Consider the following 17993-nt stretch of genomic DNA (forward strand, 5'->3'; position numbering starts at 1 on the left):
GTTTCAACGTGCTGGTCTAAGGCAAGCTCACAGAGTTCTCCTGAATATTGTGCAGCTATGAACTACATGTGGATGTTTTACTTTCGCGGAAGGTTCTTCAGGGGCCCGTTTCTGAAAGAAGGTTCAACAAACCCTCAGTCTAACCCTGAGCTCTGAGTTGATTTACTCCCAGGTGGGAAACTCTGAGTTTTCGGTTCCAGATCAGCAGATTTCAATTACAGTAGTTAAATCAACTCTGAGTAGGTCCACTCGGTGTTCAGCGCGTGCACCACGACGATAAAAAGCCAACATGAATGGAGCCCCGATACTACGATTCACCATGGCAACAGAAAAGTGGTGTAAGAGAAAACAGCTGCGCGCGTAATGAAGTCTATTAATTTAATATTTAATCTGAATTATAATATTGCAGGTGGAAACTGGTGGAATTGTATTAAACCTACAATTTATTTTCATTAAGATGCAATCCAGCAGAAGAAAAGCGAATTTAAAACAGCTCAAACTGAAATATAAGAACATAATAGGCTCATTTAAAAGTTAACCCCAACAGTGTAGTAGCAGACAGTGGAGACACTTGGGTGTGTTTACCTCTGGCGCCATCTAGTGGGAAACCATCCAGACATGCTCATTATAGTTTTCACTGGGATATAAAAGTGAGATTATTGTTTACCTCTGTAGATGCTAAAGGGGATGTGATCATATTCTCCACCAGATCAATAGGCAACATACAACTTCTTTAAAACGTCCATCCATGATCATGATTTTAAATGCTGACTAGCTATATTTTCTGTATAAATTAGGAAGCATTCTTCTCTTAACCTTTCTCAGTAAGCCATACAATACATTACAACCTGTTGGTAGCCTATATACACCTCAGTATTATTTTTGCCCATATGATGCAGACTGTGTGTTGTGACTTGATTTGGGTAAAACGAAAGAACAAAAAAGAAAAGCGTGTTAAATGTAAATTCTGTCAGAATTTAAAGTTAGAAATATGTTTGATGAGACATGCCCACTCTGGTCCATTTGAATAACATGATGTTCCTGTGTGTTTGTGTCTTCTGCAGTCTGATAATGTTCCCTACATTCCATCAGCCTGCCCCCTATCTTATCTTTACAGCCTTGAAGATTCCAAGACATTACACCATGCAGGAGTTGTGTGTGTGTGTGTGTGTGTGTGTGTGTGTGTGTGTGTGTGTGTGTGTGTGTGTGTGTGTGTGTGTGTGTACAAGTAGAAACATGTGTAACAAAGCTTATTTGATTTGTTTCTCTTTCCATCACAACTTTATACTTTTGGATTCATTTGAGAGATGATAAGTTATGTTTTCTTTTGCTTTTCGACAAAACAAAAAAAGTATGTACCCTTGAGAGTCTGTGTTTGAGTGAATTGAATCAGAGTAGAGAGCCTGGCTGTAATCTTTGCTGTGATGCTGTCATGCTCTCATAAGGAAAACAATGGCTGAGGACTGGAGGCCCCTCAGTTCTGTGTGAGCAGCACCAGATGTTCCCCATGATTTATCTGTAACACGTTCCCCCCCTTAGAGAACGTGTTACAGTAGTAGGCTAGTGTCTCCACTCTCCACACATTATGAGTTAGGTCTATAATGTTGCAGGTTGTGTGTTCTGTTGTGATTTCTGAATTATGAAGTGATTGATATCACATGTGCTGAGCATTATGGCATTTACAGAAAAACTTTTCAAATGTATTTTCAATTAAATTTGTATTTCTTGTAGGATCTATATTTGCTAAGCTCAGTGCTCTCAAACTGAAGGTCAGATAATGTGAAGGCAAACACAGAAAAAGTCTGCGTTTCCGTTCAATTATTTATTTTTATCAGTTTCATCAGAATTTGAAATTCAGGCCAAATCAAACAAACCACCGCTTTGTTGCGCAACACAGTTTTCAGCTTGTTTTGTTTTCAGATGTATTTTTCGCGGCATCTCCACCAGAGTGCGCACCGAAAAACAGCGTCAAAACCTGAGCTAGTAGACAGAGACCGGAAATACATGCGTGAGCCTTCAAAATAAGACCCAACCGCTGCTCATTCTGTGTGAATTTTTGAAAACAGTTGAAGGGCAAATTCTTTCAAAACTTTTTTCTCATTCCCTCTGTGTAAAATAGCCTACATTTGCTATAGCAGTAAAAATACTACCATTGTGAAATAGCGGGAGAAAAATACGTCTGTAGTGTGTGATACATTAAATTCGGCCTCAATTGGTTATGCTGTGTAGGCTTATTTAAAGTTAGTTTTTAGCAAGGTTAAATTAATCACAAGTTGTGAAGTTTTCCAATCTTGCACTTTTATTCTTGTCTTTAAACTAAGAGGTCTATTTGTTGGTCTGGGAGGGTTGTTTACAAGGGCGAAGGGATACTGGGTTTTTAATGTTTCTGAGGAAAAATAAAATGTTGACTGTATCCCAATTGCACTGTATGTTTTGAACTTGCTTTAATAAAAATATGTTGATAAAAAAAAAAAAGAATCACAAGTTAACCTTACAGTCTATTAAGTTAACATATTTCATATCACTAACTAAGTGATGTTTAAAATAAAATCCATGGAAACCTTAGCCAATGCAACACAGTTAAAAGTATAAAGCAAATGAATAAACCACCAGTATGAAGAGCATCATTTGAGAAAAGAAAACCTGAAAACAAATGCGCGTTTAAAATCCACAGACTGTGATAAAATCCTTTTAAGCCGTTTTATTTTGGAGGCTTTAACCGGAAGTGCTTCCAATTGTACATTAGCGGGAGGTAAAAAAAACAAAACACCGAAAGACTTTCTGGGATGGGAAGACGAGTGTGTGTCCCAGTGTTTCCAGTTTGTGACAGTTTCTAGAGGTCCTCCACACTCACGGAGTGACCCGCAGAGCTCATGCACACCAGCAGACGGAAGAAGCAGTCTGACCCGGAGGCTCCGCGGAGGTCTGAGAAATGGGAGCGGTGAAGTGAAAAACGGCCGAAAAGCGGAATGTGTGGATGAAAAGCAGCAAAGTAAGTAACTTTGAACATAGGCTGATAAAAAGTAGACTATTTACAGTATGACAGCTTATATTAGTCTACTGTTTCGTCGTTGGGCAGAAAACGCGTGTTTAGCCTAATATTCGTCTAACAGCAGTGAAGTTTTCGGGCACAGAAATGTGGCAGAGCAGCGGACCTCGGTGGTCAGATCAGATTTCACGTTATCCTGAAACCCGCCCCTGGTGACCCCACTCAACTGACCAGACCTCCGTGTGTTTGTTACCGCAAAGTATCCAGACAGAGACACCATGTTGTGGTCAAACTGGAGTAAATGATGCGCACAGAGGTGACATGTGGAGCAATGATTGACAGCTCGAAGGGGCGGGGTTGACTTGAATGTTACATTAACGGTAGGCCACATCAATAGGCTGTATAGGCTACACATGCATTGTTGTTGTTTATCATTTATCTGAAAAGGCTGCGTTAGAGTCCTCAGCTGTCCCTGATTTGCCACGTACAGCTATTTTTTTTTCTATCTGCAGAGGTGTGTAGCCTCCCCTCCTCCTGTGTTGAACGTCCCGGGACATGATGGCTGTGATTCAGTGTGCTTATGCAGTCAGGGGAGTTACTAATTCATCACAGCTTGTCACAGTTTGATGAGTTAGAATGGGCAAAAAGACTGAAATCTGAGCACTAAGAAAACATGCTGCTGTATAAGCCATTGTAGAAAAAGTTAAAGTAGACAAGCAAAATAAATCTATGAAACATTTCTAAGGTCGTATAGCCTCACAACAGAATGGCCCTACATTCATTTACTGTAGGATACTGAAGAAAAAGGAATAATGCTCTGTAATGTAGTTGTTTAGAAGTAGCCTAGTTATACTTCAAAACTGTCCAGGCTCCCAGTCATACACTGCTGCTTTTAGAATGCAGAAATAGTCTGAAAGGTTGTTGCTGTTTTATTTCCATATCTGTTCCAATATCTCAACAGTGTTGGTTTTTTTTGTGTGGCTGAAATCAGTTTGAGAATCCAAATCGAAAATACAACACATCTTAATTCTCGTATATCTACAACAACATCCCGTTCATTATTCCAAACTTGATTCATTCACATTAACTGCAGGCGTCTCATTGCCCGCTGTTTGTTTGAAAACACTTAAGAACACTTTCCTGCTCATGAGTGTCATGCTTTTGTTGGGCTTATGAGGATTAATGTGGCATCATCCTTCCAATTACACACTTTTCAGCCTTCAGCGTGGAGATTAAATTAAACTGAAAGGTCTCATTGACTGTAAAAACAAACAGAGTGCTGGAGGACACTGAACTAAATGAGGGCTGGAGAATGTTTGACTTATCATTCAACATTAAATGAAAATAAATGTGTTGAATGGGAGAACTTGCGTGTTGGGTTAAGTTCTTACATTTAAACATTTTACATTTACATCGGCAGTACATTTAAAACATCATATAGAAAAAGAAAATCAAGCTGATTTGTGTTTTACTTGAGAGGAGTGGTAATGCTTTGAGGCAGTGGTGCCTTTGTATTTACCTTTGGCACATTAATCATTGTATTTGCACTGATAACACCTTTCCAGTGATTGCATTATTAGCAGAATTTGATCAAGTTTGCAATGCAGCAGCGAGATGATATCTTGAAGAATGTAACATTTGTGATGAAAAGTCACAGTGATAAAATATAGACATTGTAGGAAGGGGACAAATCTAAACACCTCATGGTTGATGATCCTCAGAGGTTGCTGAGTTACTTTCCCAGGATAGAAGGCGTGAAAGGACCCCATGAAAGTAAGAAGGTGTCAGGCTGTGATTTCACAGGACTTTGCCAATTGTCCACTCAGGGGGATCATGGCTGTAACTGCCGTTGCCTTTGGCTGATTGTAGTAGTTAAGAATGTGTTGGATTTGAAGGCAGCCGCAGCAGCAGTTTGCTGTTAGCTGAGATTTATTGGAGAGAGGTTGAGAGAAACACCTGGTGCAGTGAGTTCACAACAGATGGAGCACATGATGCAGGGAAAGCAGGAGGGAAGGGTCAGTGTGGATCAGAGATGATGAGCTGCTGGGGAGCTGTGAGGTCGACACAAAGAAGGTATGAGCACTTACTTTTACTGGCAGTTTCCCATGTTTAGTCTGAGTTGTGGTTTCCCACCAAAGATGGCTTCTGGGCCTGTTGTTTGCCCAAGGTTAAACAGAAGTTGTAATTGCAGAGAGGTGGAGAAGGGAAATTTACTTTTTTTTTTCTTGGTGGCAGCTAATGATGTGTTAATAGAAATGAAATTATCATCATTTTCAATTATAGGACTAAAGGATAAAAATGCCAGGATTATAAAAAAGTAAAGTTGTCTCTTAGTTCTCTAATTGGTGGTTTATTGAATCACTGAACTATTTGAGTTAAGCCAAGATTAAGCTTGTTACATTTTGTTCTGTGGGTTAGAGATTTGTGCACTCAGCTTTCATTTGTCAGTCATAAAACTCGCCCGTTCCTGTTGGTCAAAACCTTCAGCTGGAGAGGCCTGACTCTTAAGTGTTACAAGCATTCATCGGTAGTTTCAGAGTTCAAGGGTCAAACAAAGGGAACACTGCACAGAGGTGAAAAGTGCTCTCTAAGGAGACTTTGAGCCGTAGTAATCAGTCTGCATTATTGACCCAAAAGTACCATGTAGCCTCGTAACTTCAGCCTGTTACATAAGACAATAAGATAAATAATCTGTCAGATCCTCCTGATAACAGCTGTAACCTGAGTCCCTCTGAACGCCTTTATTACACGCTCTAAAAGACAGTTATGAGTTAAAAATAATGTCACTGTGATGATCAGAGACCGTTTTTGTAATTTTAACAGAGATGCATGTGCTCATGGGAAGTATAAATATGAACATGACATTTAAAAACAACATTCTTGCACGAGTGTGCATGTTCAAAAGCCTTCATCAATTATTAGAAAAACATGTGAGACCACTGTAGAGTTGTCCCAACTGAGTTGGAGTTAGTAATTGCAGGTTAGTTATTAATTGATGTAAGGTTTTCAGGCTATAAAACACTTCTTTCTTTAACTCACCCTCTGCTGTGTCATGCCTGGGCCATTTGACCATGACTGTTCATTTCTACCTGTTACACAACACTTAACCTCTGTCCAATTTTCACACTTATTTCACTGTGTGTGTGTGTGTGTGTGTGTGTGTGTGTGTGTGTGTGTGTGTGTGTGTGTGTGTGTGTGTGTGTGTGTGTGTGTGTGTGTGTGTGTGTGTGTGTGTGTGTGTGTGTGTGTGTGTGTGTGTGTGTGTGTGTGTGTACACATTGCTTAAGTAAAACTGGGTGAGCTCTGTTCAGCTCTCATTTTCTCATCACAGTGACATATAGAGGGACAACAGAAACAGCTGAAACAGGTACGATACCTTCTCTAGTTATGTATGAAACTAATTTACTGTTGATTTTATTCACATATGATAAACTTTCAGACACTATTTTGTCACTTTTTAAAAGATCTTTTACTTGATTATTGCTCCACATTTGGCTTTTTTGAACTTGTTTTTTTAAATATACATTTTTAGGTCTCTTTAGCGTTTATTTCAGATGCATTGTAGTATTAAATTCTGCATTATTTAAAATGTTTTTTTTTTCTTTTTGCTCAAAGCACAGAGGATCTGCAATTTTTCCTGCTTTCAATATGGAGCAAAGATATTTTAAGGGTCTTGATTCACGACACATTCTTATGTTCCCTTTTTACAACCATGCCTATTTTTTTTTTTAGTGAGTACACTGAGAAAGTGCAAATGAAGCCTTTGATCAAATAAATAAGGTCATACCCGCTGGGAAGGCAAGAGCCATGGAAATTGGGGCTACTCAAGTTGCAGGAATAAAAGCTTGAAGTCTATTCACAAGAGTAAACAATTAGCTTGAAGACAGCATTCAGAGAGGGAGACTTGTTCTGAGTTGTTAACTACAAACTTGTCTTTCTTTCAACCAAGACAATGTGCATCGATCTGGTGATTTAGGCTGTGCATCTTTCCCACGTGGGGAATGAAGATTAAAAGCTTGTTTGACCGCAATGAAAGGAATGAAAGGATAATTAACTTGAATGGGAGTGACAGGTTAGACACGTTTCAAAAAGTGAATATTGAATCTGCCCTCTCTCTCCTCAGCACGATGGCTCTACTCCTTTGGCTCGGCCTGTCGCTGCTGGCCTTTGTCCAGTCCAGCGCTGTGAAGAACTGCCACCCGGGCTGCCGCTGTGAGGTGGAAAGCTTCGGCCTCTTCGACAGCTTCAGTCTGACTCGGGTGGACTGTAGAGGGTTGGGACCCAGCACCACCATGCCAATCCCCATCCCGCTGGACACTGCCCACCTAGACCTGTCCTCCAACTCCATGGGCCCACTCAGTGATGCCATGTTAGCTGGTCCTGGCTACACCACCCTTGTGAGCTTGGACCTTAGTAGCAACCATATAACAAAGGTGAGTGTTTGGAAGAACTAAAACATTAAAGAAATGTGCTAAATGTTTGCTATGTATCATTTATATAGCATAAAGAAACGTCTTTGGTACGGTGGTAGAGTCGGTTGAAGCTCCTGCAGCCACATGTCCTATGTAGTCACTTCTGATGGTTGTGGTGGAATTTCTGTAGTTATTTAGATTTAGATAATGTGCAGATGTCATTATGTTTATTCACTGTTCTCTAATGTCAGTCAGACCTGAAAGAGTTTAGCTGTTATTAGAACACCAAGTACAGCTTAGAGAGTGTCAACTGTTCTTCCTCATATCTGTAAGGATGTTTGGTAGACTTACTGTGTGCTCCAGTGTTATAGACGTCACAGTTTAGTCTAGGTGGGTCAATGTGACCCTGATAATGATGATGTCTTTTAGGATATATGCGATGCCTTTCGAAGAGTTCTGCAGATGTGATTGAGCGAGACACGAGAACAGAATTGTGATGTTGAATCATGTCTCCTGGCGTATTCATCTTATGTATAAACTGTCACCAACGTAAGCCATCTCAGTCAACTGAGTGCCTGTTGCTGCTGGTTTTGCTATAATTGCTTTATGCACAATGGGGAATCATCAGTCCACAACAGTGAATAAACCTAATGACATCTGTACATTATAATCTAAATACAGAAATTCCACCACAATGGTGACTTAGCATAGGACCTCTGCCATCAGTGTGTGAATTTGTACAGTTGTTGAGTAGTCTGAAGACTAGAAAAGAAGTATACAAGCTCAAGTCCATTTACCATTTACCATTTGAATTGAGGACACACAATTTGATTCAGGTTAAGTTAAATTTAATGAATAAATTGTCCATTCTTTATAAAGTAATTTCACAAAGTTTTGTTTCTGAAGTCCAACATGTATGGGCACCACCTCTAGCTAACCAAAGACAATATTAGCTCACTGTAGATTTAAACTGTGTAACCAATAAAACAGATTACCTGCATGTGTTTTTATTGTGTTGGTTTAAACTGTGAGCTGTAATTTGCAGGGATTAAAGCTGTAGCAAGCAGCTAATTTTATTGAAACAAAGCTCTATATAACTCAAGAGAACTCCCCAATTCCATACTGGTATGTAGTAAGTGTAAGTGTAGTACTTACCAGCTAAAGAGCCACATTTTTACCTCACGAGTTGGTGAAGACACAGAGCTAAAAGAGAATGAAATTGTGCATCCATCACACATGAACAACATTTACTGCTGGAGGTGTGAATAGGAGACTCTTTCCCTACATGTTTGCCATATCCATTTTTTTTTATAGATTGTGAATTTTTGCTGCCCCCAGGTGTTCAGAGATCAGTAATTAAAGGTTTAGGACTCTACACTCGACTCTACTTGTATAACTGTCCGTTCAGATATACATGTCTATATTATAAATGTCAACAAAGTTTTTATAAATTATATTTAAGATACATATATTTGTGTTTATTTAAAACGTGTTAATAGAAAAGTGAGAATTTCTTTGAACAGGAATAGGCTACTACAAATGGGCCAGAGATATTGTATGTGAAATGTAATTGTATATTTCTATTATAATAAATGCTATACAATGTAAGTATGACTCTTTCAGTACTTTTCTCATACCTCTTCTTTCCTTTGCCTTCACATTTTCAGGTAAGCCCCAATTCTTTGTCCAAGCTGCGTTACCTGGAGACTCTGGATCTGAGCTACAACAACCTGGAGAGCCTCTCCCCGAGCTGCTTCTCTGGCCTCCCGCTGGCTGAAGTCGACCTCAGCCACAACACATTCCAAGTGTTCGACATGGACGTGTTCACTACTAAAGTCCACGGTGAACCTGTCAGTGTGGATCTGTCCTATAACCAGCTGATGTCAGTCTCCATGAGTTTCCATGGACGAGTGTTACACATCCAGAGCTTAAATCTGTCAACAAACCGACTGTCCAGTGTACCAAAGCTGGCAGGACTTCCTCTAAGGTACCTCAACCTGGATGGTAACCCCATCACCCACATCGCCAAGGGTGCATTTACTCAACTTAAAGATCTGGTTTATTTATCCATCAGTGGCCTGCATGAGCTTCAGGAGATCGAGCCGCACAGCTTTAAAGGCCTCCAGAGCCTTCAAATTCTGGATCTCTCAAACAACCCCAAGCTCAAGACTTTGAACACTGCCGTCTTTAGTGGACTAGACTCCCTACAAGAGCTGAATCTGTCTGGTTCCGGTGTGGAATCTTTACCAAATAACATGCTGACCCATCTGCCCAGCATTAAGAGCATCACATTGGGACGAGACATCCACTGCTGGAGGACCCAGAAACAGGGACAGTTCCACCGGCAGCTGGGTCAGGTCCAACACAACGAGGTCCTGAACTGTAATGTGGAGGGTGTGGTGTTGTGAGACTGTGCCTTTGCAAATGGACTAGTCCTTTTAAAGGGCCGGTACACTCTGTCACAAGTGCTTTTGGATGAGTGAGTAGCCTCACACATCCCTCTGGACGTCTTCTATTATGATTCCTGCTTTTCTTTTCTTTTTGACACAACTACACCTGTTAACATATAAGAGAACCAAAGTGTGACGCCAAGGGAAAGAAAGCTCTTACACATTGTTGCCTTCCTCTTTGCTATGACAACCAGCTTTACAGTGTTTTAAAGAGCTGTAAATATGTTTATAGTGGAAAGACGCCTTATCTGCTTTGATCTGACTGCACGTCCTGAGTCTCAAACTTTTATATACATTGGAATGTGAAATCGTCTCGAACATTAAATGTTGCCTTCTTGAAGTCGAGACACCAGCATCATAAATCTTAAAGCTTTTACAGTGTGTTTCATATCACAAAAGATTTCCTTTTTCAAACATTTCAACCAGTAAAGAATCTCCATTCAATCCAAAACTTTAAATAATGTTGACAGGTTGTGGGACCATATTATGTTTTATTTGCACTTGTGTCAGTCGAGGTAAATGATGCACTTAAACATGGCCTTAATGTCACTGAGTGTTAAATGCATTGTTCATTATACCCACACTGAAAAATATTCTGATTCTAATGTTGACCACTAATATGTTTCATTTTACTTTGAATGTGATGCTTCAGAAAAAAATCATTCTTGTAGTGTGAGTAGTTAGAAAGATACCCGGTTGAGCAGCTACAGCTGGTTCATTTAGCTTAGCACAAAAGCTGGATATGGAACTCTCAAAATGACGGTATTTCACACAAGCCATGATCTTTACCTGAATGTCATCGTGTTGTTTTGGTGCCTGGATGGAAGCAGTCTGTTTCTGTATGTGTTCTCAGTTTAAAAAAACAAAACATTATATACTTTATTTTTTGATCTTGACCCATCTTTGTAGTCTTTCAAGAATATCCAAACAAAACAATCAAACTAATAATAACAAGACAAAAATCTAAATTCATACAATATAGGTATTTAACCCCCCCTCAAACAATAATAATAATGATTAATAAATAAGAAAAAATCCCTGCTGCTCATAGTTCATCCCCTGGTGCCGCTACTCGGACCAACAGCATGAGATACGTTTTCAAGGAGATAAGAAGTAAGGCTACATGTTACTGTAAAGAAAGAGTCAAATTATATTTCCAGACGTAATTCATGAGTCAATCAAACATGATTTAGTGACAAAGCTATGTTAGAAATACATTTGAATAAAAATGTGAAAGCACTAGAGGACTTGGTCCATGTTGTCTACATGTTGCTCTTTTGGAACACTAATAAAGTTCCAGTTAAAAGTTATGTTGGTGAGTTTATAAATGTATCGCAAGTCAAGGAAAAAGTCAATTGAGAATGTTCAGAGAAGACAAGTTAGTGTGCAGTAAAATGAAACAGGACAAAACTACCATCCTTGAGTCATATTCCTTCACAGCACTGATGTTGTCTAAACCGATGACTGTGGGATATTAGGTATCAGGAATACCAGGCTAGCTCTTTTCCTGTTTTCAGTCTATTTGCTAAGTGGCAGCTGGTATAGCTTAACATATACAATACAGATATGAGAGTGGGAAAAAAAAAGTCAAGTCTTGTACAATCTGTGACTAAAGTTAGTCGGCTGAATTGATCTTTGTTTCACCCACAAAATAAGCATAAAGCTTGCATTTCTGTGTGTGTGAACACAGACCAAATGTGACAACTTGCCCATTGTTTTTGGACAGCTTTGACCTGCTCAATGGAGAGTGTTTGACATGCTTCTTACTAATCTGTGCTTTGTTTATTTATGCAACAGGAGTAAACAAGTGGTGACCACGTTGACCGGGGTTTACTGTGACCTGTTGTCAGATCACTCTCCAGCTGAGCGGGGCTTATATCTCCAAACAGATTTTGCCCAATGAAGTATGACAACGTTCACATATTTGCTACTGAATTCAGTATGAATTTCTGTTGATGGGAAAACACCAAGCTGCACTGTGCTCTTGTGTGTGACCGTTACCTTTGCATTCCTGTGGTAGTTCTGCAGAAGATCGGCCTCCATACTGCATGTGAAGGTTTCTGAATGTCAACAACCTGTAAAGGCTTGGTGGCTTCAGTGTGAGAGACTCTAAAGGAAAGACACCGTTGAAGTGTTTTAATAGAAAGTAAGATGAGCCCTGTCAAGCTGTAGAAGTTTATATTTGTGTGTGACCATATTGTATATAATTTTATATATAAAGTATGAATAATATGTTTAATAAAATGACTATTTCCATGAAGTGTGTTCAGAACACCTGCTGTCTCACATTCTGTCTGACAGATTCTAAATGGTAAGGTGTGTCAGCAAATTCACATAAACACATATTAAAGATCAAATCACATCCCAGGAAAGATCGTGTCAGTGTCTACACTATATTTATCATTTTGCCCGAGATCCTGTTTTTTAAAGCAGTGTGTGATTTTGTTACTATGAACAGGACTGACTCATAACAGGGTGTGTCTCCCTGCAGAACAAGAGGAAAGCTAACAGTTCAGTGGAACTAGTTGTGCGTGGAGCATTTTAGCTTTATTTCTTCCACAAAGTCAAAACATTTATTTTTAGGAACCATTCTTGTCATTTTGGCAACGTCTTATAACTCAGACACACTTGTACATAATGCTTTAATATATGTATTGTTCTTCTCTCATAGTGTGTGTGTGTGTGTGTGTGTGTGTGAGTGTGTGTGCGTGTGCGCGCGCGTGTGTGTGTTTGACTTGTATTTTATTGTTGCCATCATCTGCCCAGCGACAACAGATGGAAATTAGCTAGCTAGCTAAATCTGGTACAAAGCATCTTTTCTCTTTGGAGACTTTTTTTTTTCCTTCAAATAAACTAAGTGTCTGGGTACACAGGCACACACACACACACACACACACACACACACAGACTTGTGGTCTTCAACAGTCCCTAAAAAACCCAGAAGTGGGCAGAAATGCCAGAGTCTGGCAGAAAACCATGCTGAACTGGTTTTGGTAATCTGCCAAGGAGGTGACAAGGAAGGAGATGGAAAGAGAAAGGAGACAGAGGCAGAAAAAGCTGGGTGTCAGTCATGGCAGCTTAAAGATCTCCTATGTGTGGCGACGAGTGTTTGTCCCGGTAGAGAGAGAGAGAGAGAGAGCGAGCATTCACATTATGCATTGCTTTCTGTAAACTCACCCAGACACCCAAAACAAAACAAAAAAGAGTGACAAACTAAGGGGTTTTTGGAGATTACATCATGGTTGTACGTGGGAGGAAATAAGAGGATCTTTGGTACGTCTTAAAAGCCCCTCCAGTTTTCTTGTGTCATGCCTGGTGTTACATGAATGCAACCTTTTCTGCTGAAGCTGCCCGAAAGCCCTCAGTGGATTGACCCCATTTCAGAAAACACTTCCAGATGTTTTTTTTTTCTTCTTTTTCTTGTCCCTACACTGAGCGCTGTTGTATGTTGAGACCTAAAGAACCATCCATCAGCTCTGTCCCAGTTGCATCCAGAAGCCCATAAACATAAAGATAAAAGGCTCTTTACAAAACTGTAAAATCACAATTATATTCAGGGGAATGCAAGACCACAACAAATCAGGTCACAGATCAATAGCAGGGGATCTGTGTTTAACCTTTGGGCCCAAATATTGTTGTTTCTCTATTTGTCTAAAAGATAAAGTCCAGTTTGAGTTGAGACTGTTTGAAGGGCAATACTGTGTTTCAGGTTTTTCAGTGTGATCACATACACTGAAAAAGAGGATCAGCTGTAGCTAACAATGACCCTCTGTCTGCTGCAGGACATGCACAGAGATGTTGATATGCAGCAAAAATGCATTGCCGTGCACACTGCTTGATACATTATAGTCCAGCTGGCTGATCTGTACATGTGTGGAATCATCTGTTTAGGGAGAGCACACCGTGTAACAGGATTCTGAAAGAAAACCTTAAAACATGTTTTATACCATGGAGGTCAGCAAGTTTCTTTTTACGGTTGAAATCAATACAGCAGTGTAGTGGTGAGCGATATAACGATCTTAGATCGTGAAGGATTTTAACATGCTGACGATCTGCAGGGAGATCGTAGAACCGGGCTAATGTGTTTATTCTATCATGCTGCAGTTTATGCTCCGACACAGTCACGTCTCCCTCTCTTTTGCTCTGCAGCGGTGAAAACGAAAACGAAACTTAAAAGTAAAGTCCGCAAAAACAACTCCATATGACATTTCCACTGATATTTTTCCAAACCGACACGGCGTGAGCAACGGTTAACTTATCCGCATAGTTTGCAGTTAAGTTTACATCTCGGATAGCGAAACCGTTTAACGAGCCGGAGAGACATTAACAGTCAGGATCAGACACCGGTGTTTAAAATGTTGCTGTCTGTGTTTTCTGCTCTCCCTCAGTTTTTAAAAGTTACTATCAAGCCTCTCCACCTGAAGCTCACCTGTAGTGATAACCAAACTTATAGGGATTACACTAAACGACGTTACACGATGCGTGCAGCAGGCAGGTGAGAGTGAGTAACCATAGTGACTGTCTGTCTGTCAATCAACCATGTCCCGCCCCCTCTATGAATTAAACTATTCTTTCAGTAAAACTTACTTTGATCATGTGTCACAGAACGAACACATTCTGTATTATGTTTGATTATATATAAACCAAACTAAAGTTAGTCCAATGTTGTCATAAAAAACAACAAAGGCTGCAGAGCCTGTATGAAGCTACAGCTGTAGGAACTCTGCAGGGCTAAAATAGAACAGAAACACAAGAACTTGAAGTCTACATGTTTTTAAATGAATGCATCATTGAGTGAAAATGTTCCTGATGAACACAAAAAGAGGACACATAACTAAATCATAATTTCAAAGTGGTGAGGAAAACCTTCAAATTGTTTATAAATATTGATCAAATTGAGGGAAAGACATTTCGGGTGCTAAAGATGTTCTGGGTGAGAGACCTCCTGACCTCCTACAAAGATGTTTTTCAAATAGATTAAACTTGTTAGCACAGTTTTTGTGCATTTAAAAACATCATAGAGGGAAATGAGTTTGGTTGAACTGGTCAGGAACTTACAAATTTGTCTAAAGATCAGTATGAAAAAAATCGTGATAAAATCGTGATTGGGATTTTTCCAAAATAAAATCGTGATATGATATTTTTCCCATATCGCCCACCTCTACAGCAGTGGACAGAAATGGTAAAGAGTACTATCTGACAAACAAACCAAGCTGAACTCACTAGCGGTACAGTGACATGGAATATGGTTGCCATAACGACTGAATGTGGCAGAAAGTGAATGTTCTATAATAGTATTGACACAAACATGTTTAAGTGCCGTACATTCCCAAAACACTGACAGTGTTGAAACTGAATGTTTTTATCTTCTCTTTACATCTTGTTTTTTTCAAGGTTGGAAGTCATTGCATCACCCAAACGTTTTCTAAATGGCTGACTCTCTCCATTTCCTCCTCTGAGGATCGGCAGAAATGTGAGAACAGGAGACTTTCTCTTGTAGCTTAATGTGGATTACAGTTTATACTGGGTCAAAAGATAACTTAATGTGGTAAGCTTTATTTTCAGGCACCTGATGTCTAAAAAAACAATATTTACATATGTTATGTGCACAGGGTTGTGGATTAATCACAGCCAAACAAACAGCAGCTCACTTCAAGCAGGTCTGAACAAGGTTCAACAAGATAAAGTCCTTACCACATCTACAAAAAAACAAATGAAAGCATACCTGCTTTTCTTGTTTTAGTTTATTTCGACTATAAAGAAGATTGAAAGAACGATAATTAGGCAAATTTCTAAAAACAACTCAATCAAGGCATGCTGTTTGCATTGTGCTGGGTGGGGGGGGGGGGGCATGTGAGTAAAGAAATCGCAGGTAATCATTCGCTTCCCTGCAGGTTTGGCACAGAGATGCAATTACTTCAAAGCAAAAGGAAGCTTTGAACTGTGTATAATTAATTCAGGCAAGCAGAACCTGTGTATTTTTATTAAGTAGCCTGTTCTTACTTGAACAAATATCAAACTAATGTAATTTGACCTTCCCAGATAGAATCTCTGGAGGCTGGAGCTTTTCCAAGTGAATTCACTTTGCTTCAAACACTGCGGGCCGATACTGCTTCAAACACTGCAAGCTTGTACTTTTCATTGTTGCAGGAGGCTGTGAAACCCGAGAATGCATTTAGAGGCAAGTTCCAACAAATTCTATTAAGAAAGAAGAACCTCATTATTTTTGTTCTTAACTTGGATATCATCTAATTTTGCATCCCCGTAGAGATTGTGGCAGATATACAGTTTTTATTTGGCATTAGTAATATTGACATAGTGATGCCGTCTGGCTCGTCATGCTGCTGTGACAATAGACACCAAGGCACGATGTCAGAGTGCTGCAGCTCAGCACAGAGGTTTTATTTTTCAGACAAACAAAAGAACAGCTCTGCTTTCAATCAGCCACAAAGATTTGCTTGTTATTCTATGAGCCACTTAAGCTGCTGGAGCTTGTACAATGGCACAGCATTGTGGTTTATTTGGTAAATCCTAATGACAATTTTATGTGGCTTGAACACTTAACTGCAACATATGAATTGAGGTCTTGCTGCGATTGATGCTTTATACCTGAGGGTTTCATGCATATGATCCAATTTTACATCCTTGTAATAAATGTTGTAGTTTAAGTTCCAGTTTTGAATGAGTTGTTTTATATTTAAAAGCCTAAGAACAACTACTTGACTTCTAAACACTGAACTATGTCATAATCAGACGCCTGACACAAGGTCACAATCGGCCGATGCATTGTTTAGGGTGGTCATGATAAAAATAAAAAAAAACATTTAAAAAACTCACAACAGCAAAAAAAGGTTCACTTTCCCATTACAATAAACAACTTTTACATTTCCAGGGCTGCACCTTGACTCAGCAGTTGCAGTTGTAAAAAGCTGATTCTTGTATTTTTCTTGAATAGGTGCTGACATGGAAGTTGGGATGGTTCCATCGGCTGTTTACAAGTCAGCATTTGACATCTCAGAAAACTAAGGTCATGGTTTGTTAGAACAATTGTTTGTTGGTGTATCGACATTACAAAAATATCCTGACCTTTTAAAATTACACTTAGTGTAAGCTTCAATACTTTTCTTTTGTTATTGTAACGTAATTTTATTTTTCTTGAGTGTTAAAAAAAATCTTTATTTTACACTTTATGTAAATTTCACCCAGGCTCCAACCACATCCAGTAAAGGACACTCGTTAGCAAATGCTAAGACACCAAGCTGTAAAAATTGACATTTTAACTATGGGGACTGACTCACTGCAGGACACAGACTCTAGTGGACACTGTAGAAACTGCACTCTTTTTTTAGCACCTCATTTTTTTATCTTAAACTATGTAAAATATTGTCAGTATTTTTTATATTCAGGTTTCAAAAAGGGCGCAAAAAGGGGGTGCTTTCTGGGGCCTGGATACATGGAGGGGCCCGTCGAGGTTTATTCATTTTAGTAACTTCAACGTTGACCTGCAACAAACTTTTAGTCAGCTCCAGAAGCTAATCAGAGCAAATCCACAGAGTGGTTAATGTTGGCCAGGAGGCTAATGCTAACGGTACTGATGCAATGTGCATGTGTATATGTTAAATTACATGTGGGGAGGGGCCATAAACGGGGCCTTTCATGTCAGTGGGCGTTGCTTTTCCAACCATAATGGAGGATCTGACGGCTGCAGTGATTGAAACGTGACTTTATGTCTCTCTGAATGATGAAAGAAGGATTATAAAGATGATGCTGTGGTTACATCACGCTGCTGACCCCGATTAATTCAGTTTAACTGTGATGTTGATGGTGTGACAGGAATTCATGGCACCATCTGAGTTCAAGGTAATTAGTGCAAACATAGCCTGAAACAGCTTACAGCGGGATAGAGTTATTATTTAGTTGAATCACATTTCTTTGGAAATCGTTCCTCTGAGGAGACGCTGATGAAATGTGCTCCAATCATTCAGTATAAATTACTAAAACCTTCGATAATCTTCACTATCCGATACTTTCCCATGGCTTGTTTTAACTCTAACTCATATTTGAGGTTAGCAGTTTAACATTAAGTTCTTTTTGCGTTTCAGGATCAGCGACTACCTGAGGTTCATTTTACCAGCCTTTAAA

The 17993-nt window shown here is 39.5% G+C and overlaps 1 protein-coding gene across 2 annotated transcripts; it reads left to right on the forward strand.

Moving 5' to 3' along the window:
• Positions 1 to 2744: 2744 nt before the first annotated feature.
• tsku (tsukushi small leucine rich proteoglycan homolog (Xenopus laevis)) lies at positions 2745 to 12111 on the forward strand. 2 transcript variants are annotated; one of them, XM_020644585.3, is made up of 4 exons: positions 2745 to 2992; positions 6321 to 6356; positions 7113 to 7422; positions 9069 to 12111. In XM_020644585.3, the coding sequence occupies exons 3-4, from the start codon at positions 7117 to 7119 to the stop codon at positions 9807 to 9809; spliced, it is 1047 nt and encodes a 348-aa protein (XP_020500241.1). In that variant the 5' UTR covers positions 2745 to 2992; positions 6321 to 6356; positions 7113 to 7116; the 3' UTR covers positions 9810 to 12111. The 2 variants fall into 2 exon arrangements, with proteins under 2 accessions (XP_020500241.1, XP_020500240.1); XM_020644584.3 differs by lacking the exon at positions 6321 to 6356 and having other exon boundaries at positions 2746 to 2992.
• Positions 12112 to 17993: the final 5882 nt, after the last annotated feature.

The sequence above is a fragment of the Labrus bergylta genome, chromosome 11, assembly GCF_963930695.1.
Source record: "Labrus bergylta chromosome 11, fLabBer1.1, whole genome shotgun sequence".
Lineage (NCBI taxonomy): Eukaryota > Metazoa > Chordata > Actinopteri > Labriformes > Labridae > Labrus > Labrus bergylta.